The sequence below is a fragment of the Malus sylvestris genome, chromosome 6 (genome assembly GCF_916048215.2).
Source record: "Malus sylvestris chromosome 6, drMalSylv7.2, whole genome shotgun sequence".
Taxonomy (NCBI): domain Eukaryota; kingdom Viridiplantae; phylum Streptophyta; class Magnoliopsida; order Rosales; family Rosaceae; genus Malus; species Malus sylvestris.
Genome location: NC_062265.1, coordinates 20,479,714 through 20,493,689, shown reverse-complemented (window position 1 = coordinate 20,493,689; position 13,976 = coordinate 20,479,714). Strand labels below are relative to the sequence as shown.

Genomic DNA, 13,976 nt, shown 5'->3' with positions numbered 1-13,976 from the left:
CGAGATAAAATCTAGCAAGAGCATCTGTCATTTGAGTTTAAGGGCAAAAATGAAAATCAGGTTATATTTCATAAATTTTGTAGAAAATTGAACGAAGTTATATAATTAAAAGACAGGAACCTTCAAATATGGGTTTAGGGATCACTAGTATAAAAAACCATTTGCGGGACAACAACATATGTTTGTTGCGCAAAGGCTGAAAAAAAACACATATAGAGGGAGATTTGGTGCCAACATCTTGGGCGATGACCATTTTTCCGTGAAAACTTTGAGCGACGAAGTGTTCGTTGCCCAAGGTGCTATGAAATGGTAGCTAAGCCATTTAAGGCCAAGTAATTACCATGAGCTTTGCACGACGAAGTCTTCGTTGCGCAAAGGTCCCACAGGTATAAAATTACATATTTACTCTCCCTTTTTCTCACATACTTTTCTCCCAAGCCCTCAAGTTCTTCCTATTTGCTTCTTCCTTAAACCCTTCATATCGGAAATACAACTCGAGTTATACTTTCATGAACTATTCCTGTCATTATATTCAATGTTGTTTTTAGTTAGGTCACTAAAACCTCATTGATATTACATTAAACTTTCTAAAATTATTCGGGTCTTATAATACGAACCATAACATGATGAAAGAGCCACTGAGAGGTACAGTATTACTCCGAAACTGAACAACAAAATATATATTGGACGACTTTTCTCGCCAAACGTTATGGACTGATTGCAACGACCGTGCTCTAGATAAAAGCAACGCCGTATAAGCTGGTATGCTCAAAATAAATGTTGGTGGTTAGCTCACCCAACCAAACAAGTACTCCCATGTCAACAATCTGCTCTAAATTTATAGTTGCATAAAAACAAATTGTCAGAGTATAATCACAGCTTAGTGGCACCCACCTTCGTTTCTAGTAGAAGTCATGCTCATACGTGTTGAGTTTGATGACAAAATATGATTGATAAGTGACAACTGAAATTTCCACTCTACTCAAATATTGTTGTCGCAATAAATAAAGAAAAAGAATTAACAACAAATGAATGTTTTATACGGAAGTTTTCATACTCGACGATAACATCAGTATTGTACCCGAATTCTTTTAAATTACAATGGAAGGAATCAAATCATTTGTATGCCTAAGCCTAACCCATTTTCAGATATGACCTAAACTCGAGGGCTTATTGTATCCTAAATTTTTCTCATTTATTTTCCATGATAATATTGTATTTATATTGAAAAACTACGTAGTTTTATACTTTTATAAACATACTCTTGTAACTCTAAATTCTCTACTTATTTATTTCTCATTATGATTACTAAACTGTGAATCTAGTACACTTCAGTAACTATAATTTTCTATATCGACAAGATACTTGTAGCTCAAATGCCTAAGAGTGTTTCTTACGAAATCTCGACCCAAAACCATGTAAATTTCACCATTCCATGTCTCCCATGCATACAAATACACACAATAGTACACATGTATACGGCTTGCTCAACTAATCTCATTAACTCCCACACTCCTTCATTGAATGCGAAAATTTTAGATGAAGGTGCACTTTCCTCCAAATTAGGTGAGAAATTCATGGGATTTTCCTCTAAAGCTCCATCGTTTCTTGATAATTTCTCTTGTATATGAATGATCAGAGAGAAATTGAGAGACAGTGAAAGGAAATTAATGGACTGAAAAGAAAGAAAAAGAGAAACGAACCGCTTTTTCAGCCTCCCTATTTATTCCCCGGCCCCTCTTCTCCCCTCCTCTGTCGTGTTATAAGTAACATTTTTTCTTTTCCTTTCCTTTATTCATTGCCTCACTCTCCATCTTCTTCTTCTTCTTCTTCTTCTTGTTCTCCTTCATCATGCACATTGTCGCAGAAACCCTAATACAGATCTCACATTCCAAACCCTAGCCAGCCAGATAATCATTTTTCTTCACAATTTATCTGGGATTTCTTTCGCCCTTCAGTTTCGATACGGATAATTTTTCATGTTCTTGCTTGTCCGTCCATTTTTTCTTGGATCAGTTTAATTACTTGGGTCAGGGGTTAACTTTCGTATTACTGGGAAGTGAAGTGGTTTAAATATTTTCAAGCGGGGGCTTGCTAATCAGTTATTAGATGGAGGCATCAATGGCTTTAATGATCTTATCAGCCATAGCGGCGTATTTAATTTGGTTCAAGATGATCTCACGGTCAATGTACGGTCCACGTGTCTGGCCGGTAGTCGGCAGCCTCCCGGGTCTCATCCAGAACGTGAACCGGATGCACGACTGGATCGCCGATAATCTCCGCGCGTGCTGTGGCACCTACCAGACGTGCACCTGTGCCATTCCCTTCCTGGCACGCAAGCAAGGGCTCGTGACTGTCACATGCGACCCCAAGAACTTGGAGCACATTTTGAAGCTTCGGTTTGATAATTACCCCAAGGGTCCTACCTGGCAAGCTGTGTTCCATGATCTGCTTGGTGATGGGATCTTCAACAGTGATGGTGACACGTGGCTGTTCCAGCGTAAAACGGCGGCACTGGAATTCACCACCCGAACGCTCCGCCAAGCCATGGCCCGTTGGGTGAGCCGAGCCATTGAGCTTAGGTTTTGCCCGATTCTTGAGACGGCTCAGAACGAAGCTAAGCCTGTAGATCTTCAAGATCTCTTGCTCCGGCTCACTTTCGATAACATATGCGGGTTGGCCTTCGGGAAAGATCCACAGACGCTAGCTCCGGGCCTTCCCGAAAATGAATTCGCAAATGCTTTCGACCGAGCCACGGAAGCCACGTTGCAACGCTTTATCTTGCCTGAAATCATTTGGAAGTTCAAAAAATGGCTTGGGCTCGGAATGGAAGTCAGCTTGAACCATAGCCTCCATCACATCGATAAATACCTATCCGCTATCATCAACGCCCGTAAGCTCGAGTTGGAAAGCCAGCAACAAGGTCTTTGCAATGGGACCCCACATGATGACTTGTTGTCTCGGTTCATGAAGAAAAATTCCTACTCCGACAAATTTCTCCAAGAGGTGGCGCTCAACTTCATCCTAGCTGGACGTGACACGTCATCCGTCGCGCTGAGTTGGTTCTTTTGGTTGGTGATTCAAAACCCACAAGTGGAGGAGAAAATCCTCTCTGAAATTTGCACCGTTCTGATGGAGGCACGTGGCAGTGATACTTCCAAGTGGGTGAAGGAGCCCTTATTCTTTGAAGAAGTTGATCGACTGACATACCTTAAGGCCGCATTGTCCGAGACCCTAAGGCTTTACCCTTCTGTTCCACAAGACTCCAAGCAGACAATCAAAGACGACGTTTTGCCAAGCGGGACTTTTGTACCGGCGGGATCTTCAATCACATATTCAATCTACGCAATTGGTCGCATGAAGTTCATTTGGGGTGAAGATTGCCTAGAGTTTAAGCCGGAGAGGTGGTTGTCTTCTGATGGCAAAAAAATGGAGGCACAAGATTCTTACAAATTTGTATCTTTCAATGCCGGTCCGAGAATTTGCTTAGGCAAGGATTTAGCTTACTTGCAAATGAAGTCAATCGCGGCGGCGGTGCTGCTTAGGCACCGTCTCGCGGTGGTGCCAGGCCACCGGGTTGAGCAAAAGATGTCATTGACATTGTTCATGAAGTATGGCCTCAGGGTTAACGTGCACCCTAGAGATTTGACGCCTCTTTTGGCAAAAATAGGCAAGGGTGACCAATGCGGAAAAGAAGATGTCGATATTGTGGTTTGAGAGGGCTGGCATGTGAATATGGTGAGCAGTAATTAATTAAGGCCAATGTCACGTATAGCTCTTATTGTTATAATATTATATCTTAGAATAAACACTCCAAAATTATTATTTTGTACTACAAACTTTCTATATTTAGAAAGAAAAATATATTTGTGAGGAGTACCAAATGAGATTTTTAGAGTGCCAATAAAAGTTCTCTATATCTTATAGTATTAGTAATATATATATATATATATATATATATATATATATATATATGAGAAAAAATAATGGAGAAATTATTGCAGTTTATTATGGACCTTATATTTTGAGTGATTCTATATTATTAGGGTAAGCAAGACATTGATTGGTGGGAGACTTGAAACATAATTATGTATGTTTGCAGTGGACTTTTGGTCTATGTATCTACATGTCATATTTGATGAGAAATAAGAGAAATGAAGCTCAGTTTGTATATCACCCTTGCATTATTATATGTGTCATTAATTAGATGAGTGTGGTTTAATCTAGCAAGTATCTGTACTGTACACGGATCGTGATTGTAATGCCACCCGTGACCGAATCGTGGTTCGTGTCATTTACATTTAAGGGGCAACATATTCTTGGAAATTTTAATTTATTATGTGCTTAAAATTGATCTGGTATGACATATTAACACGATGATTTAGACAGAACCTCCTCGATTGTGCTTTCTAGAAAGTTTTTACAAAGTCATGAAGTAGCAAAAATGGGTATTTACAGAAGAGTTTGACAAAGGTTATTAATATAAAGCAAGGTTAAGTGTTTAAATAATTCTATGGACCACAAGACTATAAGACTTTAAGAACTCAGATTCTTTCACTATGATTGCATACCCATTCAACTATGGGATGCTTGTATTTATAAGAACTTCACAATTACATATGAGGATTTGAAATCCCTATTTACAAGGGAGTTTGAAAAACAAACAAATCAGAAAATCAACAGATTACATATTTGAAATCATATCCTACAAACAAGGAAACCTAATCAAGTAACACTTTCAAACAAAACTAAACTCCTCAGATAACGATGGACTCCTCAAAGCACGGTAGATGAAACTACATGTGGACCTCGTCTAACAGCCCCCCCCCCCCCCCCCCCGGCAAGCTAACAGGGGGAGGAACCACTGGAAGCTTGGAGACAAGAAACTTAAAACGGGACGATGAGAGTCCTTTAGTGAAAATATCAGCCAGTTGGTCCTGGGAACACACATAATTAACCAGTAGCTGACCATGAACAACCTTCTCAGGAACATAATGGTAATTAACCTCCAAGAACTTGGTATGCGAGTGAAAAACTGGATTTGATGCAAGAGCAATTGATGAGATATTGTCGCACCAAATGGTCAGTTGAACAAGATGCATATGAAGATCTTTATAAAGAGACCAGTATAAGCTAATTGCCTATACTTCGCCTTTGCACTTGATCGAGATACCGTCTTCTGCTTCTTTGAACTCCAGGATACAAGGTTAGAATCCAAGTAAACATAGAAACCACCTGTGGAGTGACGAGTGTCTGGGTTGCCAGCATAATCAGCATCTGAAAAAGCTGTCAACCTAGCATTGCCTAGTTTATACAATAACCCATGATCATAAGTAGCCTTCAAGTATCGAAGGATCCGCTTGACTGCCATCCAGTGCGTGTTCTTTGGAGAGTGCATAAACTGGCACACTTGATTCACAACATATGACAAATCAGGTCGAGTGATCGTGAGGTATTGGAGTGCCTCCACAACACTACGATATAGCACAGGATCAACACAAGGATCAGCAACATAAACACTTAACTTCTGACCAGACGGCACCGGAGTAGAGATAGGTTTTGCTTCTGTGAATTTAGTGCCAGAGAGGAGGTCTAGGGCATATTTAGATTGGCATAAATGCATGGAATCACCTTCATATTTTACCTCAATACCCAAGAAATAACTTAGGTTTCCTAAATCCTTCATGGAAAACAAACTACCAAGTTTCTTGATCAAATGATCCATTTGACGAGGACTATTCCCTGTGATTAGAATGTCGTCTACATAGATAAGGAGAATTAAATAAACACCTCGTTTATTGAACACAAATAAACTATAATCACATGTAGACTTTTCAAACCCGATTTGAAGCAAATAATTAGAGAAACGTTGGAAACAAGCTCTAGGTGCTTGTTTGAGACCATACAAAGAACGTTGCAACTGACAAACATGATTGGGAAACTGTTTGTTTGTGAACCCCGATGGTTGACTTATGTAAACCTATTCAGTCAAGTAACCATGTAGAAACGTATTCTAAACATCAAGTTGACGTACATGCCACTTCTTTGACACAACAAGACTCAAGACAAGTCGAATGGTGCTATGTTTCACCATGGGACTGAAAGTCTCAATGTAATCAACGCCAGCCATCCATTTGCTACTAATTGAGCTTTATGACGTTTAATAGTACCATCTGCTTGTTTTTTAAGCTTGAATACCCATTTGTTTGGTAACACATTCATATTAGGACAATATGGAACTAAACTCCAGGTTCCACACCGCTGTAAGGCATTGAATTCCTGCACCATAACATTCTGCCATTCCTGATGCTTGACTGCTTGACTGAAACATGTAGGCTCAACAGGAAATTTGTCAACTACAACATGCATAACATATTTTGGATTGGGTTTTAAAACCCCCGATTTGGAGCGTGTAGTCATAGAATGGCCAGTATCACTAGACACAGTGGCTTGCAGAGGTTGAGTATCTACTAAAACTTGCTCATTTGATGACGGTGAGGGTGCTAGGGGCAGGTTAGGTTGTAAAGCTGGGATGGGCTGAGAGATAACATTAAGAGGCAAGGTGTCAGGTTGAGAAGTAGTGGGGTCAGGATAGGATGGTATGAAAGCAGCAAGTTAGAGTTAGGAGATATTTGTGGAGGTGGACAATTCAAAATAGGACTCTCAGGTGAAACACTGGATAATGGGAACGTAAAAAGTAGGTCAGGTAAAAGAATGTTACCTGGTGATACGACACTTTTAGAAGAAGATGTGAGCCCTTTAAAAGGGAAGAAGTCCTCATCGAATAGAACATGGCGAGACAAATAAACTCATCGTGCGGACATATCCAAGCACCTGTATCCTTGATTGTCCAATGAATACCCAAGAAAAACACATGACTTGGATCTTGGTTGCAATTTATTTTGGGTGTATGGGGTTAACCAAGGAAAACAACAACAACAAAAAACTTTTAACATTTCATACTTTGGCCTTTTTTAAAATAATTTTTCGAAAGGTGAGATGTTAGACAGAACTCGAGTTGGTAACCGGTTTATTAAATAAGTAGCAGTTGAGTAGGCATCAAAGTTGGAATGAAAGACTGAGAAAGCATGACAATTGTAGTTTCAAAAATGTGGCGATGTTTGCGTTCGGCTAAACCATTTTGTTCAGGATGATTAGGGCAAGAAAAACGTTGTGAAATACCATGAACATCCAAAAATCGTTGGAAAGCATGACTTTTGTATTCACCACCTTCATCACATTGTATAGTTTTAATGGAGCAATTAAACATGTTCTCAACTTTAGTTTTAAATTTCACAAATATCTCAAACACTTCATATTTGTTTTTCATTGGAAAAACCCAAGAATATCGTGAATAGTCATCAACAAATAACAAATAATAATGAAAACCTTCATTGGATTAAATTGGAGAACACCACACATCAGAATGGATAAGTTGCAAAGGAAATTGAGACATGGGCTCGGACACATTGAAAGGAAGCTTAGTGTTTTTACCTAAAGGACAAGACTCATAAAAACTTACATTAGAGGTACCATGAATGGGTACCAACTGATTGGAAACTAAAAAATTTATTATTGGTTGCACATGATGGCCAAGACGCGCATGCCACCTTTGAACCGAGACCCTAACCCCTACAAATGCAGAAACAATATGCTTGAGATGTCCACAGCCATTTGGAAATGGGTACAACCCATTCTCACATCTCCCTCGGAAAAGCGTCTTCCGTGTCTTGAGGTCCTTAACAGGAAAGAAATGTGGAAATATTAGTAGGTAACAATCATTAGCTAAGGTGAATTTATGGGCAGAAATGATATTGGTTGATGCAGAAGGACAGTGAAGAATATCACGTAAATCAAATAAGCAATCATTAGTTTGAAGATGATTTGAGCCAAAATGTGCAATAGAGATACCAGAATTATTACCTACACCTCCCACACCATTATTACCATTGTACTCCTTAGGATGGGCCAGATTTTGAATATCTGGAGTTATATGTGCGTTGGCACCGGTGTCGAGTAGCCAAGAGCCATTCTGTTGCTTATTTAGAGTGATGGGAGAAGAGGTCATGGCCGAGAGATGTTTGGTAGGAATCCTTCCTTCAAAGGCAGCATTATTTCATTGGTAGCAGTCCAATGTGGGATGGCCTGGTTTACCATAAATTTGATAAATAATTCGATCACCACAAAAAGCTATCATTTCACCATTACCTTGGTTATTCTGAATGTTGTTGTTGTTGCAATTATTGTAGGCTCTTTGATTCCTATCACGGTTGGAAGCATAGCCTCGCCCACCACCACAAGGACGACCACCACAGCCTTTGGAAGCAACAAAGGCGTTTACAGTAGCACATTTCGCCAAAGGCACATTTTGTTCAGTCATTTTGTGTTTCGTAGTCAGTAGGAGTGATTCAAGTGTTGGATACGCGATAGGGGTATCCCGAGCTTGTGCAACACTCACAGTCATCTCAAACGTTGGTCCCAGATTGTTCAACACAATCTGAACAAGTTCCTCATCAGACACAAGTTGCCTGGCAAGAGTGAGGTTGTCAGCTATTGCATTCATGCAATCCAGGTAATTAGCCACGGATAGATCACATTTTTTAGTCTGCAATAATTCAGTTCGCAGAAACAAAATTCGATTTTGAGAGGTAGATGCATACCTTTTCTCAAGAGCTTCTTATGTAGTTCGAGCTGTTCTTTTACTCGCCACCATAGACAGGACGGATGCAATCAAGGATCCATTTATCCAGCTTAAGATCATTTGGTCCTGCTGAACCCAAGCCGTGTATGCAGGATTGACAGTGGTGGAGTTCACAACATGTTTTGGGGGACACAACAACGTGCCATCAACATACCCCATCAGGTCCCTACTTTTCAGAATATGGAGCATTTGAGCCAACCACAGTGGGTAGTTTGTTCTATTAAGTTTGATATTGACGACAGTGGAGAAGGGTTGGAAGGTGTTTTGAGGGTTGGAGTTAACAACGGAAATATTGTTGTCAGCCATGGAAGCGTGGATGGAGAAGAATGAGAAGTAGAATCTTTGTCGTTAGACAAAAAAGGTTCTAGAAACCATATAAGACTATAAGAATTCAGATTCTTTCACTGTGATTGCATACCCATTCGACTGTGGGATGGTTGTATTTATAAGAACTTCACGATTACATCTGAGGATTTGAAATCCCTATTTAAAAGGAAGTTTGAAAAACAAACAAATCAAAAAATCAACAGATTACATATTTGAAATCATATCCTACAAACAAGGAAACCTAATCCAGTAACACTTTTAAACAAAACTGAACTCCTCAGATAACGATGGACTCCTCAAAGCACGGTAGATGAAATTGCATGTGGACCTTGTCTAACAAGGACCACTAGTACTATATATAGTGAAGTGCTGACTCCAACCAACAAATTTCAACGTATTGAAATTGCTTAACCAAAACAAAAGTTATAACAAGAAAGGAAATTTGTATGTGTTAGAACCCTATTTTATCCTATATCGGACAGAGGAAAGGGTAAAGACCCATTATATAAAATTATCCCACTCTAACTAACACCGAAGCCTTTTGTGATAAAACCACACACCTGAGGATTGTGCAGGTGGTTAATTGAGGACAATATCAGTGTTGTTGGAATGAGCCATCGGTATGTCGACCTGAAAATTTTTATATGGTATCAAAGCCAAAGGACGGGCCTGTACTTCCACGTGATTGGGTAGGTCACCATTGGCCCCATGCGATAGGGTGAGTCCTGACATGACTCCACGTGGTTGCCGATGTGTGGAATTTCTCACGTGCGAGGGAGTGTTGGAACCCCATTCTGTCCCACATTAGACAGAGGAAAGGGCAAATACCCATTTATATAGAATTACCCACCCCACTCTAACTAACACCGAGGCCATGAAGAAAACAAAATCACGAATTAAAAAGGTAAGTAATCGAACTAGCTAGTTACAATTCCGAGATCAGGATTACGGATTAACAAAATTAATCATGATCTGCTAGAAAACATTTCAGTAATGTAGAGTTAATCTAAATCTACGACACCAAATAGGTCTATTGGCTTGTTGCCCGTTAAAGAAGAGAAAACATGAACACGGCTTTCGAAGGATCCCAGTAAAGTCCGATAACATCTTTTTCCTTTAAGCCTCTCCAATGCACAAACTCCCCGGTCCAGTCTCCATTGAAATTGTAGCTCTTTGTCGAGCTCCAACGCTTGAAAATCAAACGATGGCTAATGTTCGTGTCGCAATCTTGAATCATCACTTCTGTTGATGCACAAAATCCGGAGGATCTTGGACTAACGTAAATCCGACTGTGAATCACACAAATGCACAAGAACAGAAAGATGTATTGTGGTTCACCCCAATGTTTAGGCTACGTCCACATTGATGTTGATATGTATGTATGTATGGATTACAATAGATCGGCAAGGGAGCTCTCTGTGGATGCAGCCTTTGCCATTTTGCTCTCTGTTTGGCTGAGAGGGTATTGCCCTCTATTGTTGTGAGGGTTGAGTGTGAGACCCTTTGGATCTTTTGGATGTGAGACTTCTCTTAGTGAAGGTGAGACCTTGTTTATGAGAGTGAAGGAGAGTCCCTTTTATAGAATAAGGGCTCCCTCCTCTTTTACATAAATCATGGGCTTAGGGATGAGGCCCAAAGACGAGGCCCAATATATGGTACCAATAGGAGTCCTCCAAGTCTTTAGTCAAGAGAGTCTTTTGGCTGGAGACTTTAAATCCAATCCATGTACGGGCTGAAATGGCTAAATGTCTTAAACTAGTACTTAACATAAGGCAATGTTCAACATAAAGCAATACTCGGCTAGAGGTATCACACGTTATGAGACTGCTTGGCTGGAGGCGATGCTCGTTGCGAGGCTGCTCGGCTGGAGGTTATGCTTGCGGCGAGGCAGTTGCTTGGCTGGAGGCGATGCTCATTGCGAGGTTGCTCGGCTAGAGGCTATGCTCGCTGTGAGGTGGCTCGGCTCGTGGTATTCCTCATTGCAAGTATGTACTTTATATCAGCGTGCACTCAGTATGAGTTGATTCTCGACATGATTCGGGTCCACTTGTCGGGTTCTCATATTGGGTTCTTTTAATCAGCAACAATGTTGATCAGTGGATCTAGTTGCTCAATAATTCCTAACAATAAATGACAGTATAAGTATGACCGTACAATGAATAAATCAAAATCGACAAAGTTTGTCAAGGCAAAATATTGTACTATGTGCCTTCTATAAATAAATAATTTATTCAGTCGTGTGGTAAATCACATGTTGTATAAGTGACATAGTTTAATAGTAGTCACAATACTCTAGGCCATGAATAAATATTGTATAAGTAATTGGTTTAAATATATGTCACTAGGTAATGAATAATATATATATATATATATTATTATATTTTCATTCAAGTTGTTGATATCCAATTTGGTTAGATGAGGTGATACAATAATTATATAATGTAAATGGTGTAGTGGGTGTACAGACTTTACCATGTTTTATGGTAGTGGTCTTATAGTGATCAAAGTAGTGATAAACATCACAAACAATAATAATAATAACATAGTAAACGTAAGAATCTAAGGCAATGTGACCTGACATAATAAGCACATAAGAGTAATCATGTAACTTTATTATAATGACAATGGGGCACACAACCAATATATATATATATATATATATTAGTGAAAGTTTTGTGAATGCCACACTCATGTAACAAACATACTAATAAAATATTAAAGAATAAATAAGGACTGTAAGCTTGAAGATTGCAAACAAACAAACACTGTAAAGCATATGCACACTGTAAAAGAATATGCTCATTGTAAAGCAAATGTTGTCCCTCAGTAATGATGTGAGGATGTGTTTTAAGCGTGGCAGACAATATCAAAAGAGAATAATAATATAATTAATAATAGAAAACTTATTGTCTTCCTGGTTTTCCTCCAGACAGTGGAGATGGGCTGCAACGGCTGCCAAGTGCTCCGAAAGGGATGCAGCGACACATGCATACTAAGGTCGTGCCTGTATTGGATCGACTCACCCGAAGCCCAATGCAATGCCACCATGTTCCTCGCCAAGTTCTTCAGCCGCAACGATCTTTAAACTCCATGGCACAAGCACTACAGAGAAGCAACGTGACCAAAAATTGGTGCTGTTTTTGCACATCAGGCAGTATGTTAGTGACTTGTTTCTTCTCAGTGAGGTTACCTCTGCGCTGGAAGATTTCAAGGACGATGAGGTTGAGTGACATCAACCCCAAGGTGAGGCCGAACATGATCCCGACGAAGAGGAAAAGCAGGCACGAGAAGCCGGCGTAGAGATACCACGACCCCGTCCCGAAAAGAATGTCGTCCGACGTCATCACTAGGTCCTTGGCACTATTCCACGATATCATTTTCGCTGTTGTATTCAGTGACGAGATTAGGGCGCTGGTTTGGGCGATTGGCGGAAATGGCATCGGGAGGGAGTGAGAAAGTTTGGCACGCCCTTTTTCGAGTGTCCTGACTCATCGCAGTGCCGGAAGGTGATGAGGACGTTGACGATGCAAGTGATGTAAACGTGGCGAGTGAAGTCGTAAAGGATCTATGGTCGAGGTTGTCTGTTTCCTGAGAAAATGCAGGTTTTCTTGCCGCTTTAAGTCTGACAGGGGTAGGTGGGTTTCCCGTCCGATTTCCTCCCAGAGCGACTCATTGAAGGAAGCAGCGGTGGTGATGACTTGAGGGAAGCTAGTAGCCCCAAGAAAGGTATCGAACTTGGTTCCAGGCCCCACGTTAGACACACCATGAAGCATCTCAAACCACCACTCATACCTGATAGAAGCATATTTATGCGACTGAGTTAGCTTGTTCTCATGCATTTATGTTGTTATTTCTTAGTTAATTATGTATTTTAAGCTATTTTCGTGTGTTTGTAGGTCCATAGGCCTTATGTAGCAATAAGATGCATTTTGGTGCATTTTAGAGCAGTTTTGGGCTTGGAATGAATAGCACATGCATAGAGCAAGGTGGATGGATGAAATTGAAGACTAAAGAGGCTAGGAATGTGTTAAAGAGAAAGAAGAATTAATGTAAAAAGGACAAAGAGCTCAGCCACAAAGGGGTGTCACTTTACCATTCACCTTTCCATCATTGCCGTACACCACCATTGCACTCCCTTTGGATTCCTATGTCATGCTACACCATTACTTGTTCCCTCCATCATTTCAGATTCATGCATCATTACATTGAATCATTGCACTCAATTGCTACACCATTCCTTGTTCCCTCCATCATTTCAGATTTCATGCATCATTACATTGAATCATTGCACTCAATTGCTATACCATTCCTTGTTCCCTCCATCATTGCACTCAATTGCTACACCACTCCATGTTCCCCTCCATTGCCATGCATTTCCTCTATAAAAGGAAGTGTGTGTAACATAAATTTAGTTCATACTTTGTTAGATTATTCATCCCCATTTCAATACAACCTTCATCCAAACACATCCATTCATCTTCACATCCATTCCTCCATACAAACAAACCTTCAAACACTCACCAACACCTTGTGTCATAGGAAAGGAAGGGAAGGAAAGTACTTGGACGTGCTTGCTGTCCAACTTGGATCATTTGAGCGTTTAGGTGTTTTCTTTCTTTTGTTTCTAATGTTTAAATTCATTTCCTTTCGTTTTGTTGTAAATATGATTGGCTAAACCCCTCTTGGCTAAGGGTGATTTCAAAGGCATGATTATGTGTGCAATATAATTTGATAAATTTTGGTTATGAACTCTTGAATCGTGAATGCAATTGGCTTAATTATTTGATTGATAACTTATTTGTATTTGTTAATTACGGGTCGACACTTAATTGGCATGCATAAATCCGTTGCTAGAATATAAGGAAGTTTCACATAATCGTTACCAACTTAAATTCACATGTAGTGAAGGTCGTTTATAAACGATCGCGTAAAGTTCAATTCTTAGCAT

At 39.9% G+C, this 13,976-nt stretch overlaps 1 protein-coding gene across 1 annotated transcript; it reads left to right on the top strand.

Annotated features, from left to right (window-relative positions):
- Positions 1–1,756: 1,756 nt before the first annotated feature.
- On the top strand, positions 1,757–4,171 carry LOC126626485 (cytochrome P450 86A22-like). The gene has a single exon (XM_050295808.1). It carries the CDS (start codon positions 2,110–2,112, stop codon positions 3,715–3,717), a length of 1,608 nt encoding a protein of 535 aa, XP_050151765.1. The 5' UTR covers positions 1,757–2,109; the 3' UTR covers positions 3,718–4,171.
- The last annotated feature ends 9,805 nt before the right edge of the window (positions 4,172–13,976 follow it).

What these genes read in the sequence shown, in the direction of transcription:
- LOC126626485 (XM_050295808.1), top strand. Translation starts at nt 2,110, where the DNA reads ATGGAGGCATCAATGGCTTTAATGATCTTATCAGCCATAGCGGCGTAT.